Source organism: Cebus imitator, unplaced genomic scaffold, assembly GCF_001604975.1.
Source record: "Cebus imitator isolate Cc_AM_T3 unplaced genomic scaffold, Cebus_imitator-1.0 Scaffold80, whole genome shotgun sequence".
NCBI classification, from domain to species: Eukaryota; Metazoa; Chordata; class Mammalia; order Primates; family Cebidae; genus Cebus; species Cebus imitator.
The window spans coordinates 7,990,829-8,016,829 of record NW_016107395.1 but is presented as its reverse complement, the minus strand read 5'-3'; the positions used below and the strand labels follow the sequence as shown (position 1 = coordinate 8,016,829).

The 26,001-nt window shown below is 37.0% G+C and overlaps 1 protein-coding gene across 2 annotated transcripts in view; it reads right to left on the bottom strand.

Moving 5' to 3' along the window:
• Positions 1 to 26,001, bottom strand: part of ITGA2 (integrin subunit alpha 2) — a 106,492-nt gene that overhangs the window by 28,182 nt on the left and 52,309 nt on the right. For both annotated transcript variants that reach the window (XM_017533197.2, XM_017533198.2), the window contains 13 exons: positions 25,348 to 25,457; positions 22,847 to 22,938; positions 19,387 to 19,501; positions 19,098 to 19,225; positions 16,607 to 16,755; positions 12,892 to 13,042; positions 12,426 to 12,591; positions 10,521 to 10,597; positions 6,245 to 6,383; positions 5,246 to 5,391; positions 3,393 to 3,536; positions 1,137 to 1,340; positions 280 to 416 (listed from right to left, as the gene is read on the bottom strand). In XM_017533197.2, coding sequence (XP_017388686.1) covers positions 280 to 416; positions 1,137 to 1,340; positions 3,393 to 3,536; positions 5,246 to 5,391; positions 6,245 to 6,383; positions 10,521 to 10,597; positions 12,426 to 12,591; positions 12,892 to 13,042; positions 16,607 to 16,755; positions 19,098 to 19,225; positions 19,387 to 19,501; positions 22,847 to 22,938; positions 25,348 to 25,457 — 1,758 coding nt within the window. The remainder of the gene's footprint in view (positions 1 to 279; positions 417 to 1,136; positions 1,341 to 3,392; positions 3,537 to 5,245; positions 5,392 to 6,244; positions 6,384 to 10,520; positions 10,598 to 12,425; positions 12,592 to 12,891; positions 13,043 to 16,606; positions 16,756 to 19,097; positions 19,226 to 19,386; positions 19,502 to 22,846; positions 22,939 to 25,347; positions 25,458 to 26,001) is intronic.

Below are 26,001 nucleotides of genomic sequence, written 5' to 3'. Positions count from 1 at the left end.
CTAACACATGACCTCACTTCCTCCTTAAGACATTCCTATGAAACTGGAAGAACAAATATTGCCTCCATTTTATCAATTGAAAAATGATTTCTAAGATAAGAAAATTTATCTATTTTTCCCATTTGGAAAAATACATTTATTCCTTTACACAAACTATGATACATCATTTCCCTATAGTCTCATAGAATGCATGTGGCATTTCTATAATACCAGTACAGACATCTGTTCTGCTTTCTTAGCAGGTAATTTTTAGTTTGTTTCTGGCTCATCCTGACTCACCAGAGTTGAACCACTTGTCCAAAGGCACCAATGGACACATCGGTGATGGAATCCCCATTTAAATCTCCATAGCCATCCAAGGACCTCCCAAAGTACTGGAGGTGGCTCCGAAAGGCTCCATCGGATCCCAAGATTTTCTAAAAGAGCAAGTTTGTCACAAAATTATAGCACACAACAGCCGAACCAGAAAATGGCAGCCTCTGTATTTCATTATTACATTTTCTATATAGTCATTTTCCAGATTGTGTTTATTCTCTACAAATTCTAAGGATGAGTTTTTCAGTCAGGTCTTATCATATGATCTGTGTATCACTCTTACAGCCACATTTACATCAAGGAGACAGCATAAATCTTTAATAAAAAATCATAAACCAATGAAAAGATCAATGGACTGGGAGCAAACTGATGCAAGTTCAGGTGCAAGTTCTTTTCCTTCAGGTCTTACTCCAAAACTGGCTACTCAGCGAGGCCTCATTAGTTACCCCTTCAACCACCAGATACTCCTCTATTTCTGAAATTGTATTTACTATTTTAGTTTTCTTTACTTTTAAAAACAATTATTTATTATTATCTGGAACACTTTATCTTATCTACTTCGTTTTTTTTTTTTTTTTTTTTTTTTCCTTCAACATAATGTAAGGCACAGAAAGATCAGAATTGTGTCTGCCCTGTTCTTACAGCATCCCCAGAGTCTAGAACAGTGCTTGGCACATAGTTGAGGCTCACTTAATATTTGGTGAGCAAAAGAATGAAGTTACAAAATAAGAGGGACAGGCTGCATGGTTTACATGATACTTTCTATCTCTAATATGCTAAGACCCACAGATATATACATCACCGTGCAGCTCATGGATTACCTGGGAATACTTTGTGCGGATAGTGCCCTGATGACCATTGTAAATGTATACAGCTCCAGAATTCTGATTTTCTAGTGGTGAACCAACAATCACATCGTTAAAGCCATCCAGGTTGATGTCTGAAAGAGCTGCAATTGCTGAACCAAATCGAGCATTTTCAATGCCCTTGGGGCCTTCAAGAAATTGGTGGTGACTCAAAATGCCCTTGCAAAGGGGGAAAGAAAGGATGAATAAAGCACACCTTACAACTTGTATAAATAAAATTCAGAGCAGCTGGGTGTGGTGGCGCATGCCTGTAATCCCAAAGACTCCAGAGGCTGAGGCAGAAGGACTAATTGAAGTCTGATATTGAAGACCTGCTTGGGCAACATAGTGAGACCCCGTCTATGCAAGACATTTTTGTAGAAAGTTAGCCAGGTGTGGTGGCACACATTTGTAGTCCTAGCTCTCAGGAGGCTGAGTTGGGTGGATCGCTTGAGCCCAGGAATTTGAGGCTTCAGTGACCTCTGATCACACCACTGCCCTCCAGCCTGGGTGACAGAGTGAGACCCCATCTATTAAAATATGATAAAATAAGAAAGAAAAAAAGATTCAGAGCAATTGATGGCCAAACTAATTTTTTAATGTTAAAAATGGATAAAATTTTAAACCTGAAATTCAAAATTCTCTTTTTATGATCAGAATTGTAAATAAGAATTTCATTAAGGTCATAAATATCTGCTCATAAACCACAGTGAAAGGAGGTAATTCTCCTTACTGTAGCTGAACAACATCCATTTTTTGTCTTATTTTCCTCTCAATAATACAATCTTCACCTATTTCCAACCTTTTAATTTAAATGTTGAAATCATTTAAATGATTTAAAATGTTTCTGGTGAAAACTACTAATATCTTGAATGAAATTGAAGTGGGCACAGAAGATAATAAAACACGATATCTTAATTTAGTGTTTCTGTAAAAATTACCAAATAGTCACATAATTATAGTGGTACAGGAAGTAGAAAATCAGATTGCTAATATTGCATTATAAAAAACACTAAATAATTCTGTGCAAAGGAGAAGACATTTCCTTGTAAAACACAGTGTTTTTCTTAGATTTTATGATCAAGTATGGAAATATTTCATGACTTCACAAGAAAGCAATGTTCTCAACCATGAAACTGGGTCAGTGTTGATTCTTCCTCCTCTATTATAATCTTACAGAAATTCTTACTGAGTTTGACAGGGCATTAAAAGATCTTTTCATCTTTAACAATTAATGATAATTCAGTATATCTGACAAGTAAGAAATATTTACAGAATGGGGGGTTTGTCAGTTTTTCAAACAAGTAAAAGGTCTAGGCTTTGTATATGCAATTACACATTTTATATGTATAATTGCTTTAGAATTGTTTTAATTACTTCTGTTACAGAGCTAATTTTTACACTAATGTCAATAAATCAGCTGGGAGAAAATATCACAACACTTAAACACAATATGACATTAACATCATCAGCTTCTCTTTTTCCATTCTTTCCCTTGTGTTGTCATATAATTTTCTGTGTCAATCTGTGCCTCTAATTTTTCTTTTTTTATATTTCATGGAGTTCACCATACTTATATTACGTGGATTTAGGGAGTTCAGTCTACAAACTGGGAAAATTATGCTTTTCCATGTTAATATATGCTGTTTTTTGTGGAAGAACTCGATACTTCAAGAGTTGGACACATACTTAAACGTTACACTAAGCAATGACATTTCCTGACAAACTAATGTAGGAAGCATCTGGGATCATTTGGCATTTACAAAGTGCCTGATACGACTGGTATTTTTCACTGTCAATTGATAACAAGAAAGCATTGCCCTGATATTGTTATCTTTGCAGCAAAAAATTACATGTGATACTAGAGAAATACCGAAATGTTTGTGTGTGTGTGTGTACATGTGTGTGTGCATATGTGTGTGCACGCATGTGTGCACGTGCACATATTTCAGTAAACGATGTGTACTTATAATGGCTTTATTTGTCTAACGGACAATATATTCAAAGACCTCTCATGGAAAATGGCTGTACACTACATATTAAACTCTAGTTTTTCCTGTTAATGTGATTTTTAAAATCATAACTTAATGGGGACATCCTCAAAAATAATGAAATGTAAACCATACTATCCATGCAAATTATCATTTGTTAATAATAAATTTTTCTTTCCAAATGCAGATTAAATTATCAGTACTAAAGCAAATTAAACTGTCAATTGAATGATTATTTTACCTTTATGATAGTAAACAGGTAGACTCTTCCTTCCTCTTTCTTTAGGTCATTCATGTACATTGGTGCACCCACCAAGAGCACATCTGTAATGGTGTCTTTATCCACATCAACGGAACACAGCACACTACCAAAATAGGAGCCAATCTGGAGTAATAAAGCATGTTAAACTTAGAATTTCTGGGATTCATATACTTCTAATATTACATTGAACGTTTACTTGCACATTCAATACACAAAAATTGAGTGTTTACTGTTTGCAAAGTGCTAGGAACGTGAAGACAGACAGCATAGTCCCTTCCCTCAGGTTTGAACACCATCTGACACTTGGTTCTTAAATCCTAGTTGTGCACAAGAATCTCCAAGAAAATGCCTTTGAAATACAGATCCCTGAAACCCATTTCTAGAGATTCTGCTGTAATGTCTAAGATGTGATTCAGAAAACAGCACTTTAAATTAGCATTCCAGGTGTTTCTGACGCCAGAAGGTCAAAGACATAAGGCAAACCTTTCGTAGGTACGTGAGGTCTGTTATAGAGAAAGGCAGGAGGAATAGAGGCAGGGAGAACAAATCATTAAGCTTCTATGGTAAAATAAACTGTAATAGAGGCAAGTCCCAAATGCTGAGCTATCAGAGAGCAGGAGAGTCAGGAAGGCTTAGAAAGCTAAAATATCATTTGAATTGCAAAGTAAGAAGGATATCGAGATTTCTAGGCAGAGGGAAGGGGGACATCACATGTGATGATGTAGGTGTACATGTCATAATGTGAAACAGGCAAGTAGTTGCTGGATAGACTATCACAGGAGGACTAGTGGAGCTAAACCAAAATAAGAAATGCTGGGACTTTGAACATTCATCCCATTCAATGTTCAATGAATGCCTAGGTGAACACTTTTTAAGGATTTAGAAATGACTAAGAAATGATTCCTCCCACAACACTGTCACCGTTATTTTTAAATTAAAAAAGAACTTCTTTAAAGTATTTAAAAAAAGAGAGAAAAGTATGTCCATAGCTAATTTGTGGTCAAGGAAGTCAAGAACTCAGATCTTCTTACTCCTAGAAAATCCATAGCAGCTGCAGGATCATACTTAATCCAGAGACTAGAAATCTTTGTAAGTTTCTCAAACTCTAAGAAGGAAAGCACTTTTTGCTGGTTGTCAGGGATCAGTGATGCCCATTTTAAATGTGCGCCAAGCCCCTGGGTCAAAACTGTTTAGTAAGGAAATAGGAACCAATCAGCTGGCCTTTGCTCTAGCAACAGACCTTTGCTGTAGTGAGCCACAACTGGGATTCATCAAAGGGTCTGACTACCAAACTGTCACCCATCCATAGGAAGTGGCAGAGAAGATAATTGTTTTACTTTTAGAATCTTCAAAAACAAGACAGGTCCAGATGTAGAAGCTCAGTCCTTATAATGTTATACTACTCCCTTCTCATTATTTCCTCTGCAAATCCTTGTTCCCAGTGTGTGCTTACCTACAAAGCAGTGGTTAGGGGCCTGCCATCATAACTAAATAATGTCCATGCTTAATCCAGGGAGTCAAAAATATGAAGGGAACGTACCCAAACAGCACAGCCTCTGAGTCCAGAAAAGACTGAGTTTTAGTGACAGCTCAATCCATTGATGCTGCATGACCTTAGAAAGCTAGCTAAATTCCCGTAAGTTGTCAAAAGGGAGGGTGGTCTTCTTGGTATTGTTGTGAAGATCTAAGGAATACACTAAGTAAACTCAGATTACAGAGCCAGTCACAGAGTAGCCACTCAGGCCACGTTGGTTTCCATTTCTACTCACTGGACTCCTCACCTGCTCATTTACCCATAAAATTAGTTTCACCTGCTAAACAATGAGATTTACCTGGTCACCCCGGTGTGCCTGAATAACTGTGACGTTGCCATTCTCGTTCACACTGTACAGCACTATCTGGCCAGTATAATTTGCCCGAGGAGCACCAGCAACAAAGTGGGTGTTTTCTCTAGTAGAAATTGCAGCCACAGAGTAACCTAAAAGGGAAGGAGTTACAGAGTGAGTACCGTTGAATATCTCAGCAAGATAAAGTTAAAAGAAGTGAGCAGAGGTGACCAGAGATCCTCTGTTGTTAGATACGATGCAAAGCTCCTAGTGCTCCTGAATACATCACTGAGGACAAGTCTTCTTTTTTCTAAGATGAATTGCTCCTGTCCTTTGACCTGCAGCACTTCCCCATGTAGGTGGAACTTTTACCTATAAAGCTGCCTCTAGATTCTAGGTTATCCTCATCAGCCACCTATGAACCTGGCGTTCAACAAATATTTCTAGAGTAAATGAATAAATGTAATTAAAAGGTAGTGTTGCACAGTAGAAAGAACACAGGCCTTGGAAACAGTCTGAAGTTCGAATTCTGGATTTGCCACTTACTAGGTTGTTGGACATTCGGCAAGTTATTAATCTTGCTATCTCTCAAAGGCAAAATATCCCTGAAAGACTTGCTGGAATGATGTAAATGTTTACGTAGATAGACTAGCCAGCTCAGGAACCGTCCCATAGTAAGTCTGCAAAATCAGTGGCTGCTTATTATAAGAACAAGAAGACTAAGAGCTCTACAATAATATAAGACTATCGCCTACTGTATTAGCTTTTGGGAACTATTTCCATTTTGGAGGAACACAATCATGTTCCAGGATTATGACCACTCGACCAGCCAGAGGAAATTAGTGGGTATAATATAGTATTCCAATAAGCAGTTATACCTTAAGGCCTGACTAGCAAAGAGACAACATAGATATGTGTAATAAATGTGACAATTAGATGACAGTTCAAGGCTGGTTTAAAGCCAGAGAACTTATGTTTGCTGAGCCAATTATTGCTATACCTTACCTAAATATGAACTGTGATTTCTGTCCTGCAGAATTTGGTCAAAGGCTTGTTTAGGAAAGATCAAATGGTCATGAGATGTCTTCTGGACTATGGTCCCACTCCAGCCAAAAGCTCCCACTGCACCCAGCATCAGAATATCCTAAAATAATTGAAAAATGAAGATCATTAAAACAAATCACCTTTAAAGCATAAGAATGCAGGGTTACCAAAACATTGAAATAAATTGTTTAGATTTATTTAAAATGATGAAATATATATAAACATATATTGCTGTATCTTAGAATTGTCTTAATATATTTGTGCTAGACAACAAGCCTTCCCATTGACTGTGCTACTTTAGACTTTATTTCATATGACATTTATACAGACAAGCCTTTGTAATAAGCTGTAGTACAGGACAGGTAGAGTCATCTTCAAATTTGCCATTCAAATGCTGAACCCTTATGACCTTTAGAAAAAAGTCAGAAGTGAGCCTCCAGCCCCACATATTCATAAGGAAGGCTCACAGCCAGGTAAGAGACATGCCTGAGAAGCAGAAAGTACTGACGCAGGAGAGACGGGGATGCTGTTGCCATCCCAGACACGCCTCAGGATGCCCTCTTCTGACCTGTTTTATTTCCAGCTTTCTCCCTCTTTCTTCCTGGCCACTTCTCAAATGTTCCTGTGTATTCCCATATCCCATCTATTTGATAATAGCACAGCTACGAAAGGCACCTATAGCTGTGACATTCAATCTACTGGAAGGAAAATAACCATCTGTCAGCCCTGCTGGGAGGGCAAAGGACGAAGGCTACTCTGGATTGACTCAAAACCCAATCTGAACAGTCAAAGCTATAAATTATCACGGAAGGCAGATTTAGTCTGGGTGAGATACACTGTTTTTTAATTTTTTGTTCTTCTTAGAACATACCAAAGATATGATGTAAGACTAAAAAATACCAGCCATGAAAAACAGCAAATAAGGAAATGATGTGTTCCACTTTGAGGATAATAGATCATGAAGTTATGGGAATGATTGTAATAAAATGAGGGACTCTGGGTTTAGGTGCATGAAAGGAGTTCAGGGCATGTACAAAAACCTCATGGGATTGTGTGCAAAATTCTCTGTGCATAGATTCATTTATATTTTCTGAGGAAAAGGTCCATAACGTCTATGAGCATCTCTAAGGATTGATGCTCTAGAAAAAGTCAGCTCCTTTTATTCTAGACAGAAAACAAGTTGTTCTTGGTATTCTGATCTGCCAGTCAAATCCTCGGACGTCCTATTGTTCCTTAAATATTTCCCAGGATCTCTCTCTCTTTCTTTTCTCCTCCTTTCACTATCTCTCTCATATCCTGACTCAAATTAGAATCAGAGGCCTGGGAGATGGATGTTTCTGAGAAATAGAAATGGATTTCCCTGAGCTGAAAAAACAGTGTTGTACGCCAATCCCATCTCACATATTTCCTAACTTCTTATTTTTTCAACTATTTTCTGTCTGCTTTTAGAAAAAGATATCATGAAAACTCAGAATTCGACCATGACAGTGATGACAAGAATATGTGTTATAAACAAACATTTCCAGTAGTTATTTGATTCAAAGAAAATTCTAGCCAGAACAATCAGGCAAGAAATAAGAAATAAAGGGTACTCAGTTAGGAAAGGAGGAAGTCAAATTGTCTCTATTTGCAGATGACATGATTGTATATTTAGAAGACCCTATTGTCTCAGCCCAAAATTTCCTTAAACTGATAAGCAACTTCAGCAAAGTCTCAGGATAAAAAATCAATGTGCAAAATTCTCAAGTATTCCTATATACCAATAACGGACTTAAAGAAAGCCAAACCAAGAATGAACTCCCATTCACAATTGCTATAAAAGGAACAAAATACCTAGGAATACAAGTGACAAAGGATGTAAAGGACCTCTTCAAAGAAAACAACAAACCACTGCTCAATGAAGTAAGAGAGGACACAAATGGAGAAACATTCCATGCTCATGATTAGGAAGAATCAATATTGTGAAAATGGCCATATTGCCTAAAGTAATTTATAGATTCAATGCTATCCCCGTCAAACTACCAATGACCTTCTTCACAGAACTGGAAAAAAAAACCTTAAACTTCATATGGAACCAAAAGAGAGCCCACATAGCCAAGTCAATTCTAAGCAAAAAAAAAACAAAGCTGGAGGCATCATGCTACCTGACTTCAAACTATACTACAAGGCTACAGTAATCAAAACAGCATGGTACTGGTACCAAAACAGAGATATAGACCAATGGAACAGAACAGAGGCCTCGGAGGCAATACCACACATCTACAACCATCTGATCTTTGACAAACCTGACAAAAACAAACAATGGGGAAAGGATTCCCTGTTTAATAAATGGTGTTGGGAAAACAGGCTAACCATGTGCAGAAAGCAGGAACTGGACCCCTTCCTGACACCTTACACTAAAATTAACTCCAGATGGGTTAAAGACTTAAACATAAGACCTAATACCATAAAAACCCTAGAGGAAAACCTAGGCAAAACTATTCAGGACATAGGCATAGGCAAGGACTTCATGACTAAAACACCAAAATCATTGGCAACAAAAGTCAAAATAGAGAAATGGGATCTAATTAAGCTCCAGAGCTTCTGCACAGCAAAAGAAACAATCGTTAGAGTGAATTGGCAACCAACAGAATGGAAAAAATTTTTGCAGTCTACCCATCTGACAAAGGACTTATATCCAAAATCTACAAAGAACTAAAACAGATATACAAGAAAAAAATAAACAAGCCCATTCAAAAGTGGACAAAGGATATGAACAGACACTTCTCAAAAGAAGACATATATGAGGCCAACAAACATATGAAAAAATGCTCATCATCACTGGTCATTAGAGAAATGCAAATCAAAACTACATTGAGATACCATCTCACATCAGTTAGAATGGTGATCATTAAAAAATCTGGAGAAAACAGATGCTGGAGAGGATGTGGAGAAATAGGAACACTTTTACACTGTTGGTGGGAGTGTAAATTAGTTCAACCATTGTGAAAGACAGTGTGGTGATTCCTCAAGGACCTAGAGATAGAAATTCCATTTGACCCAGCAATCCCATTACTGGGTATATATCCAAATGATTATAAATTGTTCTATTATAAGGACACATGCATATGTATGTTCATTGCGGCACTGTTTACAATAGAAAAGACTTGGAATCAACCCAAATACCCATTGATGATAGACTGGAAAGGGAAAATGTGGCACACATACACCATGGAATACTATGCAGCCATAAAAAATGATGAGTTCGTGTCCTTTGTAGGGACGCAGATGAACCTGGAAACCATCACTCTCAGCAAACTGATACAAGAACAGAAAATCAAACACCACATGTTCTCACTCATAGGTGGATATTGAACAATGAGAATACATGAACACAGAGAGGGGAGCATCACACACTGAGGTCTGTGGTGAGGGGGACTAGGGGAGGGACAGTGGGTGGTAGGAAGTTGAGGAGGGATAACACAGGGAGAAATGCCAGATATAGGTGATGGGGATGGAGGCAGCAAACCACATTGCCATGTAAGTACCTATGCAACAATACTGCATGTTCTTTACATGTACCCCAGAACCTAAAATGCAATCATATATATATATAAAATAAAAAAAAGAAAATTCCTGCAGGGCCGGCATGGTGGCTCATGCCTGTAATCCCAGCGCTTTCGGAGGCCGAAACGGACAGACTGTGAGGTCAGGAGATTGAGACCATCCTGGCCAACATGACGAAACCCCATCTCTACTAAAAATACAAAACTTAGCTGGGTGTGGTGGTGTGTGTCTGTAGTCCCAGCTACTTGGGAGGCTGAGGCAGGAGAATGGCCTTAACTAGGGTGTCAGAGGTTGCAGTGAGCCGAGATCACACCACTGCACTCTAGCCTGGTGACAGAGCGAGACTCCATCACAAAAAAATAAAAAAATAAAAAAAATAAATAAAAGAAAATTCCTGCAGGAATAATACCTTAAGTTAATATAGTGTCTGTGCCCTGGAGTACTCAAAGACTTTCTTGTATATTGTCACTTTTACCCCATTTAAGATCCCTGTGAAACAGGGAAAGGAAGATATTATTAGCATTCAGATTTTAGGGGTAAATCAGCAGCACAAAGAAACTAAATGATTGTGACTAGGAAACAGAAGGGCCGATCGCTAAATGGCTGTCTTCCCACTTTATGTATAAGGCTACTGTGTCCGGAAGTGTTATGCCAAATGAAAATATAACTTGAAGCTATCTGATATACACACATTTTGAGGAGAGTAATCTGCGCTGAATCCCACTTGTGACATTTCCATCTGAAAGTTGTCTCCTCCTTGAACGGTACCTGAAAAATCAAATTTTAAAAATGATATAACTGTCAGTAATTGTAAATCAAGTTTTCAAACACAGGCAGTCCGGGACGTACACACACGCCTACAAACACAAACACATACTCTTCCAATACTCACCCCAAAATACAGAGCATGTGTATTCTGGGAGGAAGAAATCACTAAGAAAGTGTTCTAGCAGGTTATGGAAATAATAATACTTCCAAGGTAGTGTTCAAAGTTGGCACTAATCTTAATTAAACGTTAATGTATTTGGCAGAATACGTATGAAGTTCCTGATACAAAAGGACACTGAACAAAAGGTATAAGGTAAGGGGAAATCTGAGATGATGATTTTTTAAAAACTTGATCATTGCTAGCGAAGAAACTAACTGAATTTTTAGCTTTGAAATATTGGTACTGATAAATATACACAAATCTCAGATGCAACTGGAAGAGCTGGGCAATTGATCTGTAGTGAAGACAGCTGGGAGAGAACTGAGTTAGCTGTTAGGAGCCAGAATTCAAGACTGAGTAGGAATCTTACCAATTGAGAAGTTTGTTCTGGTTCTATATATGTGCTTGCTTGCCTTTGTCAGTAATACTGTAAGACCCAATTGGTACTTATTTTCCACACACTGTGATCAAATGGTTATGTTTCACTAATCCTCACAAAAAGGAAGCTAAATCACTGGACCAACACTATGTACAACACTATGTATGACACTATGTACAACATAGTCTTAGTTACAAGATAAAATAATTTACACAGGATGAGTAGAGATAACTTTTAATAAAATACAATAATGCTCCCCAAAGTCCCTAATAGCAGATAATGCTCAAAGTCATTTCTAGCTAGCTTGTAGATTACAATTGTTCTCATTCATGTCTCTACAAACACAATTATCAATGTGGATAGCCTAGTGATTTTGTGTTATCTCAGCTTGCATTGGATTTGAATGCAACTTTGAGGCACCATGGGATACTAAAGAAGCAATACAGCTTTTTGGATAATTCCAGTGGATAATCAAGTCAAGATCTGACTATATGAATGAATAATTTATGCAATCCTCTTAGCCCCAGACTCTAAGGCTGTACCTGATACATAGGTTTTCAATAACATAAGGTCTTTGTTGCAAAGGGTTGAGTTAACCAACAAGAACTAGGATTTGGATCACGTGGTTTTTTTTTTCACCAACTGTGAAATATGTGCTAGTCCCCCCACAGTGAACTCCTAAACATGTGATTTCTCTGCACTAACTAGATTTTCCAAGACCACCTAAGTAAATTATTTTAGTCCTATAAATAAAATATTTCCCTCAAAATTAAACTTTGCTGTATTTTTCCAATTTAAAAAATAGATACGCTTACTGTAAACAATTCAAGAATTTTAAAACTTACATAACACAGTGTAAAAACATAAAACTATTCATGATTATAATAGGTATTACTATATTGTCCCCCCAAAGTTATAATAATTCATCATCCTGTCAACAGTGTATGAGCTTCTTTGTTTCCTGATAATCTCTCCAGGATTGAACATTATTATTCTGTGTCATCTTTTAGGCAAAACATAATGTTGGTTTAATTTATATTTTTAAATACTTACTGGGAGTATTTAGAAATATACTTGTAAATTGGGAATATTTTCTTATGTTTATCTGTCATTTGTATTTTATCACTTATAAACTATTTATTCATGTTTTTCATCCATTCTCCTTACTGATTTGTAGTAGCTCTTTTTATACAAGGTATACAAGTTAACATTGATAGAGCAAATATGTGATAATAAACAATTATTTAAATGTTTTAAAAGAAAATTCTTGAAAGGAGATTTTTTTTTACCTTCAATGCTGAAAATTTGTTCTCCCAGTGTCCCAGCCTTTTCTAGTAGAGCTGCTTCGTCAGACACATTGAAAAAGTATCTTTCTGTTGGAATACTAGCGATTGCTTTTATTTCTTTTATTAAATTTTTAGTATCAAGGGCGTTTCTGTTTAAGTACCCTAGAACCTTGAAAATAGAAGAGAAAAAAAAGGTCATTACTGCTGTACTCCATTTTCCCTATGAGTACATTCTAGTCTATTTTGAACACAATAGCCCCTCTGGAGAAGTAAATCAAGCAACATTTCCACAACCCTTTATTTCAGTCGTAGACACGATTGAAAACCATGAAGAAGCAGAGAGAGAGCAAGAACTTTCTTTTACATTCAACTATGAACAGCCAATGGGAAAGTGCAGCCTTGAGAAGTGACGCTATAAAGGAAGATTTACCCAATAGCTGCAAGGCAAGTAAAAAGAAGAGCCACTTACTGCTATGCCAAACCTCAGTATATTGTCACGGTTGCATTGCTCAATCACAGCTTTCAACATTGAACCATCATGTGATTCACCGTCAGTTACAACTACCATGACTTTGGTAGCACTTGGTCGTCCACCAGAAGCTGCTGAATAAGCATATTTTCTGTGGCAGATAAAATTAAAGACTAGCTATCAAAATATGAAGTTAATATGACAACCTCTGGTTTAAAATAGAAACATGAAACTAGCTTCTTTAAACACAATCTATTGTAACTCCATATTAACTTTGGTGACATATTTAATGTTCCATTTGTAGCTTGTAGAGAAACATATACAAATATAAGCTTTGCTTGACATTAAAAACGATGTCTTATATGCCATGGTATACGTGTATATATGTGTACACGTATTTATCTCAGTATTCCTTCAAAGTATTTTCTTCTAAGAAAGTTGAATTAATCAGTACAAATCAACAGAGCAAAGATATTTGTCATAAATTTTATGCATTAGACCTGTGTTTACTTATTTTCAATATTATTTTAAAGTAATAGATATCCATAGTAAAAAAAAAAATCAAAGTATTTTGAAAGGTATAAACCAAAATGTGACACTAAACCCCTCTCCATAAGTAAGCCATTATCAGTTTCTTGCATTTTCTTCTAGAAAATGTTTTATTTAGATGGAATATAGGCATAGGCATAGTCTACCCCTTAAACTTTTACCCAAATGAGGGCATATTCTTTTTTTAAAAAAAATTTATTTTATTGCATTTTAGGTTTTGGGGTACATGTGGAGAACATGCAAGATTTTTGCATAGGTACACACGTGGCAGTGTGATTTGCTGCCTTCCTCCCCATCACCTATATCTGGCATTTCTCCCCATGCTATCTCTCCCCAACTCCCCACCCCCCGCTGTCCCTCCCCTATTTCCCCCCAACAGACCCCAGTGTGTAGTGCTCCCCTCCCTGTGTCCATGTGTTCTCGTTGTTCAACACCCGCATATTCTTTAAAAAAAATTTTTTTTATTTCCATAGGTTTTTGGGGAACAGGTGATATTTGGTTACATGAATAAGTTCTTCAGTGGTGATTTGTGAGATTTGCACCCATCACCTGAGCGGAATTCACTGAACCCAGTTTGTAGTCTTTTATCCCTCACCCCCTTCCCACCATTTCCCCCGAGTCCCCAGAATCCACTGTATCATTATTATGCCTTTGCATCAAACGAGGGCATATTCCAAACAGTTGTTTTTCACTTTGATGGAGACCTTTCCATACAGCACTTTTATGAAGCTCTCATTCTTGTGTTAATGGATGCATAATATTTTATTTGGAGGACCATATGAAGGAGTACAGTTTTATTTAACTGGTTCCCCATTATTGGTTGTTTAGGCTATTTTGAGTTTTACAAGTCAGGCTGTAATAAATATCCCTCTGTATATATGTTGGCATACTCTTTCAAGTGGGATAAAATCTTAGCAGTAAAATTACTGGGACAGAGAATACACACATTTTAAATTTGAATGGGTAATATCAAATTCACTGTCTTCAAAACTGAGCATATCATTTTATTTCCTAACATCTGTTTTGTATTCTATAATGCAGACTATAGAAATGTAGAAAATACCCTGTATTTTTGGCCAAATTTGAATTACAGTATTCACATCAGATCCTTTTTGAAGTTTTTGAGGACAGAAACTGTACCCCACTAGTTTTAATTCCCTGCAGTGCTTGGAACAGTGAACAGAAGCTGCAGGCATTGAAGGAAATGAGGTGAGTGAAAACACGGCAATATTTACTCAAAGAATTTTAGAGTCTCTTCAATGTTTTAAAGAAAGAGATGAGAGAGAGAGAGAGAGAGAGAGAGAGAGGGGAGAAATATAGAGGCAATTACATTCTAGGAGGTTGAGTAAAAAGTTGGGTGATTCTCCAGGCAACTGGAGATTGGGAAATCATGGGCAGAGGGAGACAGACAATGGCATAGGGGCGAAAACCAAAGTTTTGAAAGATGATGTAAGTCAGGCAAGTCCTGCCCCAATGGACAGTGACCATTGTCCTGGAGAACCAAGCTCTCCAGGGCCCCAGGCTCCTTCCAGGGAAAAACGCTACCCCCACCTCCCTGCTGAACACCTGGCCATTTTTCATCTCAGCTTCTTCCTTTTAGTCCAGATTGCTGGATCAGAAAGGGCACTTCACTTAATGGCAGCTGACCTAGTGACTGGCCAGCAGCTTATGAGATTGCCTGGCCCAAAAAACCTTTATTGTCCCTGAATGGAGATAGCAATGATGAACCAAACCAATCATATCTTCTCTTGTGGGAAATCCGCTTTTGAGATATGTGGGATTGTCACCAGTTGGTGGAAGTAGCAACCAAGATACACACACAGAAAAAGAAGACGGATAAAATGGGAAATGCAGAAATAGAAATGACAGGATGTGGCTACTGACCAGATGTGTGACGTAAGGAAGAGTAAAAAGAATAAAGGCAACCAAATTTTTAGTTCAAATGACTGGGCTAGAGTCAGTGGCACGAATCAAAATGGCAAGTTTATGTGGAGCAGTGGGGAAAAGAATAAGGCCAGTGTAAGACAGACTGAATTTGGTAAGTGTGCCAACATTCCAAATAAAAAGATTCAGCATCAGCTAGATGCCAATGTGAGTTTTGGGAGAGAGTGCAAGGCTGACAATGTAGCAATGGGGTAACCCCCACAGTGCCGCTGCTGATGCCATGACAGTGGATAGAATTCCTACAGGAGAAGGGCAGTAGAGAAGACAGGGTTCTGTGCAGTGAAGAAAAATAGGAAAAGGAGCCAGTGAAGAGGTGAAAGTTGCTGATGAAAAGTTGGCAGGCGTTCGAGAAGCTTGTGGTGTTATGGCCACTTGGCTGGGAGTAGCAGCATGTGCTCCTCATTATCAAATGTTCGCGGGAAGCAGAAAGGAGGAGGCTTGAGGTGGGACCGCTGGGCTGGGGGATGAACAGGGGCATGCTTATCTGGTAGCAGAGCTGTATCTTTCAAGGAAGTGGAAGGAGGGAATAGAGCTGCTTTCTTCAAAAAGAACTACGGTAGTGAAAAGAAAAGAATGCACAAGACAGAAAAAAAAAGAGAACAGGTTTAAGTGAAGGCAAGCTTATTGTTCTCATTAATTTGTTTAACAACAGGGAGTGTTTAGCATTTTTGTGAAAGTATCTGGTTAAAATAGAGTGAAGATGAGGGTCAGTGGATCTGTGAAAACAGAGAAATTGAGATAAGAATCAAGAGAGTGCTGCATAGTTATAATTTCACATTTCCCACTGATTGTAATAAGCATAATAAAGTTGTTCAATTCAATTCAAACTCATATGTTTTAAGATTCCTTGTCCTTTGTAAATTTGCACCAAGTGATTCATGAGGTCAATTTGTCCGAATCTCTGATGAATATGAACAAATTATAACAGATTTCCCCATTTCCTACTGTTTTAATCTAAGATCTTCTCATTTCATTTACTTCATATAAATTCACATAAAAATCATGTAATATCTTATAAAAATTCTAAAACCAAAGATTTAACTTTCCCAACTGCCTTATCAAAGTATTCAAGACATAGAATGCTCAGATGTTTTTTTCTTTATTTGTTCTGATTTAAGTTAGGTGCCAGGTATACTATTTTTCTTTAACTTTTCCTTACTTTTTCTTATTTATTAACACTTTCATATTATGAAAACATTGGTCTATTCGCACCAAAACTTACCTTGCATATTGAATTGCTCCAAATGTGTTTGTGAGGTCCCCACCATATTGAGATGTATGGGATGTTGCTTGAATCATTTCTTCTTTGGTTTTATATGTATTCAAGTTAAACACAACTCTTGGATTATTGGCATACTGAATTAATGCCACCTTCAAAAGAGCAGACATTTATTAATGGGCTGCCATTACATTATAAATCATTTCTACTTAACCAATAAAATAAAAACCAAAGTACATTTAGACATGGGCTGAAGGCTTAAAGGGATCACTTCCAACTTTGTTCTTAGTAGTTACTTTTCTTTCGATGGAATAATTTCTTCTCTGTTAGAGGCCGTCAGTGTACAACAGCAGTATTATTGCCAAGAAAGATGATGTGCTACAGTGTATGATTTGATTCTCAAGAGTAATTGTAATTTTTAAGCACTGCCCTATAATATTTTAATGTGGATGACTATTAGAATACGGTTTTTAATAGCAAGATTAAACTTGATATAAATAAACTTTCTAATTACCAATGGACAGAAGCTCACAACTATAAACAATCACAGATGGAGAGTAACATTTCCTCAAAGGACAGTAACTATGTAATAAATAATTAGAGTTGAATATAACAAAAACCAATGTGCTCCTAATTAGTGTAGTCAATTAAGGTCTATTTATTGTGCTGGATTTCCTCTATTATGGGCTTCAGCAACTCTGGAAGGAAGATGCTTTATGTGCCTGTGGGGCACGGAGTTTCTGGTTTTCAGAGAAAATGCTGCTGGAGAGCATCTTATTTGAGAGAGTGGAAAGAAAGAATTTCTGAACAAGACATTTGGGAGCATTCCCTAATCCTAGACATCAGCAAGGCCACACCCTTCTGTTAATGTCCTTGTTTGCAGGCATTCAGATCACCATCTAAGCCTAGGAGATGGGCTTTCCAGAACAGGAGTGGCAACAGCGATCAGTGGTAAGAGGCTCTCTGAAATACAGGTCAGTATGTAAGGAGGTAGAAGAGGCAAGGGCTGGATTTCTGAGTTCACTCTGCTGTGTTTTGCCAAGGGGCAGTAAGCTAGGCACTGGGAAGATAGTGAGATATACAATATTCCTAGATCCCTTTCTCTAGGGTGCAATGTAAGACTTGAGAGGGAGGAAAGAATAAAAAATAACTCTGAGAATTTCAAAATCTAATATGAGAGGAAGAAGGTAGTAATCCCATGACAGAGCCTCAGGACTTCTGTGAGAAAAAGAACAATAAAGATTTAAAGAAATGTGATATATTAGGATTTACAGAAAGGTCAAATTTAGGCTGTAAGAAAAGAGACTGTTAAACCACTTCTAGAGAGGAATCAGATGTGCTGCTGTAGGAAGGCACGAAAGAGGAAAACTGTGAATTCTACATAGGAGACTATTTAAAAAATTAGTCACATTATAAGGGTAACTCATTTAGAAATGGAAGAAATAAGCAGATATATATGAAAACTTATGAGGGGCTTTAAGAGTGGTGCTTTCCGGAAACCAGTGCTATATGTAGTTTTATTTAGCAGCATGTCCTGGAAAATGCCCACAGGGGAATTTCCAAAGCTTCTGTGGGTATTGAGATACTCTTGGTACTGAAGAGCAATTTCAATGGGTGAAAACATATAACAACATGTTATACTACTGAACAGGAAAGCAGAGAAGCAAATTTCCATAAAGAAAGCTGGAAAGCATTTAGGGAAAAAATGTCAACAATTTGTATTAGATGTGTATTAGATGTTGGACATTGGAGTATCAGATGCAATCCACAAACACACACTGGTAGCAGTGAACTGGTCCCTGGTGGCACTGGTTCAGTGTACTGCTACAACCACAAGGCCCATCAGATGGCAGATTAAATCAGAAAAAACAACAACCCCAAACCGGAAATTGAACTTTAAAATAATACTACTGAGTTTTAGTTGCTTACCTAAAGAAGATATTAAAGCAAATTAAAGACTTCTTAAAATATAGAGAGTTATATAAAACTATTGAAAAGAACTTTTCCATAGGCAAAAGGGCAAGCTAGACTAGAATATGATAAATAACTATAAAATATTATCATAAATGTTAGAACTATGCTTAGTGACTTATTTATACAAATTTCAAAATTCAATAATTGTTTTACCAGTAAAGAATAAACAAAAGAAGTGAATTTTTAGTCCAAATGGACATAAAAATACATATTGAATTTTAAAATTTAATTCATGGGTTAGAGGGGAAAGATAGGCAATTCCAGGAAGATTAAAATGTTCGATCCCATACCCTTAATGCTTATGTCAGAAATAGAACTGTAAGGTCAAAAGACCAGCATTGGGCAAAGCCATAGGTAGCATAACCCAATGTAGTACAAGTTTCAATTAACTTTAAAAATTGCCATTAAATGCATTTAAAATGGGGATTTGGCAAATATAAAAATTAAGACTTCATATCTAACAATATTGTTTTTCAGAAAAAAAGCCACAAATTAGTTTATGCATTTCTGATGTCCATACCTGTGTCTTTGCGGGGCCTATATCGAGGCCTTGTACAAATTTTTCCAAAAAATTCTTTACTGCATCCCAAGGATAAATGCTATTTGATTCATCACACACAACCACAACGTCTATGAGGGAAGGGCAGGCTACACAGGAAAAGAGAAAAGAAGATTTCCGTAAGTAAGTCACATTTCACAGCCACAAAAAACAAGACTTAAGGAGGGTTTGGATGCCACTAGTTGATAATCTTCCCCCACTCTTTTAACCGTAAGGCCTTGCTCACCCCATCTGCACTTTAATAACTTACTCTGAACTGCAGGTGAAAAGCTGGCCGAGAGCTGAAAATCAGGACTGATATCAGAGCACACACCTGTTGTGTAATACTGATTCCCACACTGCTGTGCCCACAGAGGACCACATGTCTTCAAAGAAATGAGAAAACAATTAATGGAAACACATGAAAAACGTTAACCTTCTACCTCTCCATTATTGAGCTCAGAAATCATCTCTGTTCTTTTCCAAGATACTAATAATTGTGAACTTGAAACCAATGACTCAGTAATGCCTCTGGGGCAAGCAGAAGTGATTGAGAAGGTGGCAGATGCCCAAGCCTTCTGGGAGGAGGAGTGCTGGGACTGTTGGGAACAGGTGTCAGTGAAGGAAGGAGCTATGAAGTCACCCATTAAACTAGAGAAAACGGGGGCTTTCCTTCCAGAGAACACCAAGGAGGAGAATGTGGGCAAGTCAAGTTCATTTTTGTCTCTTAGCGTACCTGGACCTCAGATACTTCATCTGTAAAATGAGGATAACCACACATCCTATCTTTTAAGATTGCTATAAAGATGAAATGGATCTATAGATATAAAACTCTTAAAACAATGCCAGGTAAATAGCAAAGGCTATATAGCAACTGTTCGCTACTATCAATATCATTGCTCTTGCTGAACATCAGTTTCCTGTGCTGCCTTCTGTTCACACTGCTCAGAAGAAACCGTGAACCTAATGGCAGTAATCTTTGAAGAGGGCTTGGGGTCAGGCATAGACATCATGGTGAATGAAGAACCTATGCCTATGAACAGACCACTGTGGTTTCTGCCTGCCCACTGGTGTGAAATAGGCTGTGTTGCCAGATTTATAAAAGAGAGCTGAGAAGGTAAATTTTGTGTAAAGATTCAGTTCAAAATCATTCCATACGCTAAGCAAACACAAATGAGGTTCACTCACTACAAGGTTTTGACTTTGCCCACTTCGTCATTAACTGCAGTCACTAACGCTGGCTGGCACTTGTCTTCCTGCTCACACTGTACCTGCTCCAATCCTTCCTACCTCCATTAATGCAATCTCAATTCTCTCATTTTCAAGAGTCCTTGAATGCCAGGAATTCCTGATTAAATCATGATTAAATGAGACGGGAAACATTAAATAACTTTAAACACTGAGAGATAAAAAAGGAGACAAGTGCAAAAGAGAAATCTAATTAAGATTTTAAAAAATGCCTACAGATTTTAACGTTATGTAAAGCGGTAGATCAGTTATTAAAACTGAACAGAAGAGTGTGGGCTTGCAAGAGTAATTGGAAAAATAAAAGGAAACTTATTTGACCCAGTTTAACTGTCAAAGGAGAAGCAGTTTTGGCCATATTTCATGCTCAATGAACAAGGCATACTTTTCTCCCTATAAAGCTGATTTATTTTGCCAATTAATTAGAAGTAAGTCATTATTAATATCTTTGGTTAGTTTACCAAATAACAGATACCAATTATTGGTTTTTATATCCCCATTCCTAAGCTTTTTGATCACTTTGAAAAAGGACTCATGAAGTATTCAAAAATATTTTTGTTTTAAAAGCAATGGAAAACAGCATTAAGAAGTTGAAATTAAAATATGCCAGTTGTTAGTGCCAGAACTACATTCCTGCTTTAAGCCCAGAACTTAAGAACTTTCCAAGAAAATGTGATGATTGTCAGTCTTTTCCACATAATTCTTAAGAGTATCTTATGATTTTGACCTTTTAAGTATGTAAAGGAAACTTCAGTTTTTATCTTTTTTTTTTTCTTCCTCTCTCTCTCTTTCTGCCTCCCTACTTGCTACCTGGACTGTTAATTAATCTCTCAAATTCTCTTGCTTTTTAATTTTTATTTTTTACTTTATCTAGAGTTACAGATTAAACATTTTGAGGCACATTCTGTAATCTCTAAATATCAATATGTTCTCTTTTTAAACTTATGCAAGCTTAAAATCAAACAAGCAAAAAGATTAAAGCAACCTTATTGCAAAGACTTTGGAATATCATAAACCATAAAGATCCATTGCAATATTCATTTTTGCACTATTTTTAACACATATCACAAGCAATACCTAATTCACTTACTGGTAGCACAGTCATCAGAATAATAATATCCATTAGTAAAAATGGAATGACATTGTTCAAAATTGATTACATTTTTAGAATAATACAGTTATAAATCATAGGATTTTAAGGAAGCATGACAACAGTTTAGGTAAAACTAATGTAAAGTTGAATTAGGCTCCCTAAGACAATTTTGTTTGTTTTGTTTATTTATTTGAGATGGAGTCTCACTCTGTCGCCCAGGCTGGGGCAGTGGCACAATCTCAGCTCACTGCAACCTCTGCCTCCGGGGTTCCAGCGATTCTCCTGCTTCAGTCTGGGAGAGTTCAGAGTAGCTGGGATTACAGGTGCATGCCACCACACCCGGCTGATTTTTGTATTTTCAGTAGAGACGGGGTTTCACCATGTTGGCTGGGCTAGTCTTGAACTCCTGATCACAGGTGATCCACTCTCCTCAGCCTCCCAAAGTGCTGGGATTGCAGGCATTGAGCCACCATGCCCAGCCTCTCTAAGACAATTTTAACAGGGTTATACAATTAGTACATACCTATGTGAGCCAGTGGAAATTGCAAATAAGACTGTGTTTTTATTTGCCTTTAAACTTTTTTTTTGGTGTGTGATGTTTTTCCCTTTTTTATATAGTCAAATCCTTTTGACAATTTTCTATATTATTTCTTCTATTAGCTCTAAGCTCAGAAATTTTTCCGTCCTTCAGGAAATTTCCATTTTTTTCTAGTCTTCTATATTAACTTTCAATTCACTTGAAATTTGTCCATCCTTCAGAAAATTTCCATTTTTTCCAGTTTTTTTATATTAACTTCCAATTCATTTCACAGTGTATTTGAATATGTAAATATTAATTAATTAATTGTTCCCAAAGGACTTGTTAAATGAGGCATTCTATTTCACTGATTTGTGATGTCTTTTCACTCTTTTCGTAACTAAATGAAAGTGAGCACTGACATGATATAAAATGAGACTGCTCCATGCCTCACATAACACCAGATTAGTCATCAATTTCAGGAAATGATTAAAAACCAGAAATACTTTTCAGCTTTGAAATCTGCTTTCTTCATTAGCAATACCTATCTTGAATGATCCTACAGGAAGTAGAAATGAGATGTGGGATTCTACTGTTATCAACAAATACGCAGCACACTTTCCAAGGGCAAAGAATCAGGGTACTTTCTGTTCCCTTTTCTTTAAAACATTCAGTGGCAGTGGTTTTGCTGAATATCCTAAAAAGTCTACACGTCAACATTATTTTGAATATTCAAATTTGATAGTCAAATAAATAGCATAGTTTATCAAAAAGCCAGTTCTAAGCATCTAAATCCCCAGATTGGGAGGGACGGTGAGAAGACACTGACTACCTACTTCCTTGAGAGGAATAATGGTTTGTAAAGCAAACACTCACGAGAAACCCTCCAGTTCCCATGTTCCTTGTGAGGGTCAGGCCGAGGCTCATGTTGGTTTTTATCTCAGTAACATTCGGAATGCTTGTTGAAGCTTTCAAAGAGAAAACAATTTTTTAAAGTGATTAAATCATCATCGTTTACTTTAAGATTAAAAAAAAAACACCCAGGCACACCCATGTTTGCATGTAGCATTCAATTAGTGTCATCAGTGTAGGTACTTGAGTTATATAATGAAGTGTTGGGAAATGAGATAGGTGCCTTCAGTGATCTGGTAACTCACATTAATGTGTGAGGCTGCAGAGCATAATACAGTAAGGAGCGGGCTCTGGAGAGGGTATGACTTATAGACATTTAAATTTACTTTTTTTCTACAATATTCTGGCCAAACAAAACACATTTGAGGACATCATTTTTTTCCTCTCTTTTCAAAGTCATAGTAGCTCTATCTAATGCTTTTTTTAAATTTTTGGAGTTAGTAAAAATATCCTGGAAGTGTTATCAAAGGATGCCCTATGATAGAATCTGACTCAAAGCAATAGTGGGTGAATGTTAAAAGGAAATCAGACTAGCCATATAGTATAATAAATAAATCCCTCCACTTCCTGTCTTCCACTGACCTAGGGCATCCACCTCTGTATCCATTCCTGAGTTATTGAACGTAATACCATTGTTCACTCTTGTTTCTTATCTCTGCCAAGCGGTCATTGCCTCTGTCATTTATCCTTAATTGGATTCCTTCCCTTATTTCCCAGGGTGACTGCTGTAAAGTTCACCCTTCTTCACAAGCCTCCAGCCTCAACTCAGATCCCGTCACTCAGTGAATAACGACTACTGCAGAGAAGACGAATCACTCTCTCAGGCTAATCTCAGCTTCTCTAATCATTGTGTAAAGATCATTCTTAGAACTCCTAACTTTCGTCTCTTTCCTTTGTGTCTTAGATAAGGAAGCACTCTTTTTAAGACTGGATTTCTCAGATACAAATTACATGAATTCCAATCAGTTAACTCTATCTTGGACAAATTATCCCTTTTTATTCCTGCCTCCATGTTCCCTACAAAGAGTATTATCTCCTGTTTACTAGAAAAGTCTTCCAACTCTGCTATCCCATAGAATTGTTTTTCCCAGCTTCCCTTCACTGCTGAACTTCTAGAAATGGAGGCCAACTTCCACTCTTTGTATATGGACTACTGACACACTCCTAAATTCTTTGTTACCTATTTTCTCCCCATAACACCAGTGGATTTATCCCCTAGGTGAGTAAGTGACACAAAATATATCTGTTCGAGTGCAGAAAGAAAATAATAGAACTTCTATGGGCATGTTGCTATTCTTTAAAACTTATTTTTATGTGAAGGTATTATTGGAAAGATACTAGATCAGTACACATATATAGCTTTAAAAATAAAGATATATACATTATGAATGAGTGTTCAGAAGTTAAGGGTGATACGATATGTTAGGGGTGATATACTAAAATTTTTGGACTATGTAATAAAACTTTGAACACTCACTCCAAATGTATATATTTGCATTATTTAAAAAAAAATATATATATATATATAACACATACTGAGTGTTCAAAATGTTTGGAGGTCATTGGTGTAGATCACCCACAACCTGCTTAAAAAAGCAGAAGACATTTACTCAGTCCTCACCCCTTCGACTTCTGTAGCATTGGACACTGCTGATATTCCTTCTACTTCACTGAAAATATGTTTATTGAGCCCTATTATATGCCATAAATTATTCTAGATATCAGGTATACAGAGATATGTAAGAAATACTACTGCCCTTGTTTCCAAGTCTTAATCACTATTTTTGAAACTCTTCTTTCCCTTAATTTTCACAACACTCTTTTCTAATTCATGCATCAACTCTTCCAAAGAACTCAGTGATTCCTCGGGGCTGGTTATCTAGGACGCTGCTGCTGCTGATGTGATGACGATCAAATTGAACAACTTTTTACTTGTATCAGCATATTACATGTAAATGGCACTCATTTAGCTGTCTACCCTTGAAGCTTTAGCAATTTTTTTGGGGGGGGCATTAATAGGAGGCATCTGAGATGTGGATAATTAAAACAGCAAATAATTCCAACTGTGGATTTGTTTTGTTAGAATGCAATCATTTAGACATAAGGAGAAAAACACGGAGCATATTTTGGCACCTCCAAACTTAATGGTTTATTTTGCAAGGAAGAGAGAAAGAAATATGGACAGCCTCAGACTTCTGCTAGTAATCATCAAAATTATTATAAATGTTGATGGAAACCAGTCCATGGTCTGGAGGTGAATGGTCCAGGAGACAGCACATTTTCCATGCATCTTGTTAAGTCAAGTCTCCAAACTGTTCTGGAAATTTGGATACAATTGTGCCCCATATTACAAAAGACATAAGGGCAAAACAAGCTGTCTATGTTTCTTTCAGACAGAATGATGATTGTTTGTATGTTATTTTTCAGTCGAATCTAAGACAAATCACTTGCTAGTTTAAACTTACTTTGCAAATTTAGTTTTTCACATGTGGCAGTGGATAGGTCAACAGGACATTTATACACATCTCCCATGCGGTTCTCAGGAAAGCCACTCCAGGGTGAACCGACCAGTAACCTAGAAGCAGAATTTTGTTTGTATGAGACATAAAGTTTTAAGTATAGTTTCTTAAAGATAACCCTGACCACAAACAGTGAGAAACACATTTAAATTTCAATGTGAACAGTTTATATTTGTTCAGTAATTATTTGATCTACTTCCTTTCTGCTTAACAGATCAACAGCCTCGATGAACGCCTGTAATACCGCTGCTTTGCTACACACCCCAGAAAGTCTCTCTAAAGCAATGCTGTTCAATAGAAATATAATGCAAGCCACAAATATGAGCCACGTATGTAATTTCCAATTTTCTAGTAGCCAGCCACATAAAGAACATAGAAAGCAACAGGTGAAGTTAATTTTAAAAGTATATTTTATTTAACTCAGTATATCTAAACTAGCATGCAATCAATATAAAAATTAATGATGAGATATTTGACATTCCTTTTTCCTAAGTCTTTGAACTTCAGTGTAGATTTTATACTTAGAACACATCTCAATATGGAAAAGTAACATTTCAAGTGCTCCGTTGCCACTTGTGGCTCATGGCTATGTATTGTTCA